A 2,054-nucleotide genomic window follows, 5' to 3' on the forward strand; every position below is an offset into this window, starting at 1 on the left:
TAATTTAATTTATTAGCAGATTTGACAATGTTAATAGTAGTCGAGTGGTTTCCAGTCTGCTTTTCTTTTAAACTTACTTTCATATGCATAACCTATATGACTACATTGAGTCATTTGTCCTGTGGAAACTAAGAAATGTATGGTATATCATTATACATAGTATTATTATTATATCTATACTATAGCACAATAGAAACCCCCTTTCATTAAAGGTTAGAATCATAGGAACTGCAGACTGTCAGAATTTGTATGTCCATCACATTGGTCCCAGTCAGCCCGGTTGTAACCAGGCCTTGTCCTCTGTCGACATTTTTGTAGAAGTTGTACGAATCATTGTTCTCCAGGAACTCTGTGGCAGCCAATCCCTGTTCGTCTGCCCTGGTCACCTGACCTGGATCGGCCAATGCCCCGGCGGCATCTGTGGGCCCATCCTGTCCATCGGTTCCCGCGCTCATGAACACCACTTGTGAGCGACGCTCGTATCGGAGGTTCCCGTCCCTGCTCATCGCTACAGCAGTGGCAAGTGCCATCTCCTGGTTTCTCCCACCTTTCCCGTCCCCCCTCAGGGTGACAGTAGTTTCTCCCGCGCTTATGATACACACCGGCTTTTTCTGGCTCTCAGCCTCTGCGGCAACTTGTAGCACGGACCTCAGGCACGAACCATCCACGCCGTACTTCTGCAGGAGGGAGTTAAAGAGCGATTTTTCAATTATCCTATCCCTGTCGTTAAACACGTTAACCAGCAGTGCGGCCATGGTTGCGTACATCTCGCCTACCGTGCTGGCCTCCCCCTGAAGACAAGTGGAATGGACCAGAGTCCTATACCCCAGCTTCTCTGCGCACAACTTTGCGGCGCTAACTGCGATGTTGTTGCTTCCGACTAGGACGTTCTGGACGTGTGAAAAGTCCTGGTTTTTGCTGCTCTTCCTTTGGTACTGCCTGGTGAGGTAGCTCCAGACGGACAGGGGGATGGCGTCCTGGATGTCGTACTTGTGGATGACGTTGATGGCGTCCTGCGGCGTGGAGGAGTCCGGGACGGTGGGACCGCTGGCTATCAGGTCAAGGGGGTCACCGACTATGTCTGACAGGATCAAACTGATGACCTACAGAGAGACCAGAACAAAACATGAAGTCTGAGAAATCAAACCTAGCGCATGTAAGTAATATTTGAAGGCCTGCATGCCCTTTTTCATAAGGTTTAATCATGCCTCGTTAGTCTTCAGAATCCCTAGGCAGCCATCCAAAATCATTGTACAATGTAATTCGTAATCAGTACATTAGCCATAACATGTAACTGTTCATAATCAGCTCTTAGAATTTAGCGTAATCGGCGGTGAAAATATGGGTAACTCGTAATCACTACCCCCCATGCAGGCTCTCATAAAACTATGTCTCAGACAGTAATGCATAATATTCAAAATGACTGCCGATAATTTCTTTTCTGTACCTGTGCAGGCTTGGCAGCCAGAGCTAACTTGCCGCCCTTGAGTGTGGACAGGTTCTTCCTGACAGTGTTCAGCTCGGTGATTGTCGCCCCCCTGGCAGCCAGCAGCCTGGTCACACTCTGCTTCTCCTGTAGGCTGACTGACGGGACAGGGGCGGGCAACAGGGCAGAACCACCACCTGAACACAAACAGCGTACATCAGGCAAATGGTGGAATTTATGGGGAGATGCAAGAACAGGGCTCAAAATACTGGGTGCATATGCACCTTAGTGCACGTAAAATTAGGGCAGTACATTTCAATGTTACCTGCACCAGTGCAGATTTGCAGAAAAAGCATTTTGAACCCTGTAGAATAACCTACTTTGTTAAGATAAGACTACCATTTGGTAAAGAATACATGTATGATTAACTGATCAATTGAGAAGCATTAATTATGTCAGTCAGTCATAAAGGTCAACATAATTTGGCCTGAGGTATGAGATCTTGGAACTCTGGTTTTTACCATGTTTTAGTTGTCATCAGGCTTTGCTTTTTTACATTTGCCACCCTCAGGTTTTGGAAGGGATCACATTTTGGAATAAAACATATATGTACATTCCACTTGGTGTT

General features: G+C 46.6%; 1 protein-coding gene across 1 annotated transcript in view; it reads right to left on the reverse strand.

Annotated features, from left to right (window-relative positions):
• Window positions 1–2,054, reverse strand: part of LOC109476892 (glycerate kinase-like) — a 2,447-nt gene continuing 393 nt past the window's right edge. Inside the window, exons 2-3 of the mRNA XM_019777907.1 lie at window positions 1,448–1,710; window positions 1–1,103 (exon numbers count right to left, since the gene is read on the reverse strand). Of these exons, the coding sequence (XP_019633466.1) occupies window positions 207–1,103; window positions 1,448–1,710 (1,160 nt within the window). The 3' untranslated portion in view covers window positions 1–206. The remainder of the gene's footprint in view (window positions 1,104–1,447; window positions 1,711–2,054) is intronic.

This window comes from Branchiostoma belcheri, unplaced genomic scaffold (genome assembly GCF_001625305.1).
Source record: "Branchiostoma belcheri isolate BF01 breed outbred unplaced genomic scaffold, Haploidv18h27 scaffold4, whole genome shotgun sequence".
Lineage (NCBI taxonomy): Eukaryota > Metazoa > Chordata > Leptocardii > Amphioxiformes > Branchiostomatidae > Branchiostoma > Branchiostoma belcheri.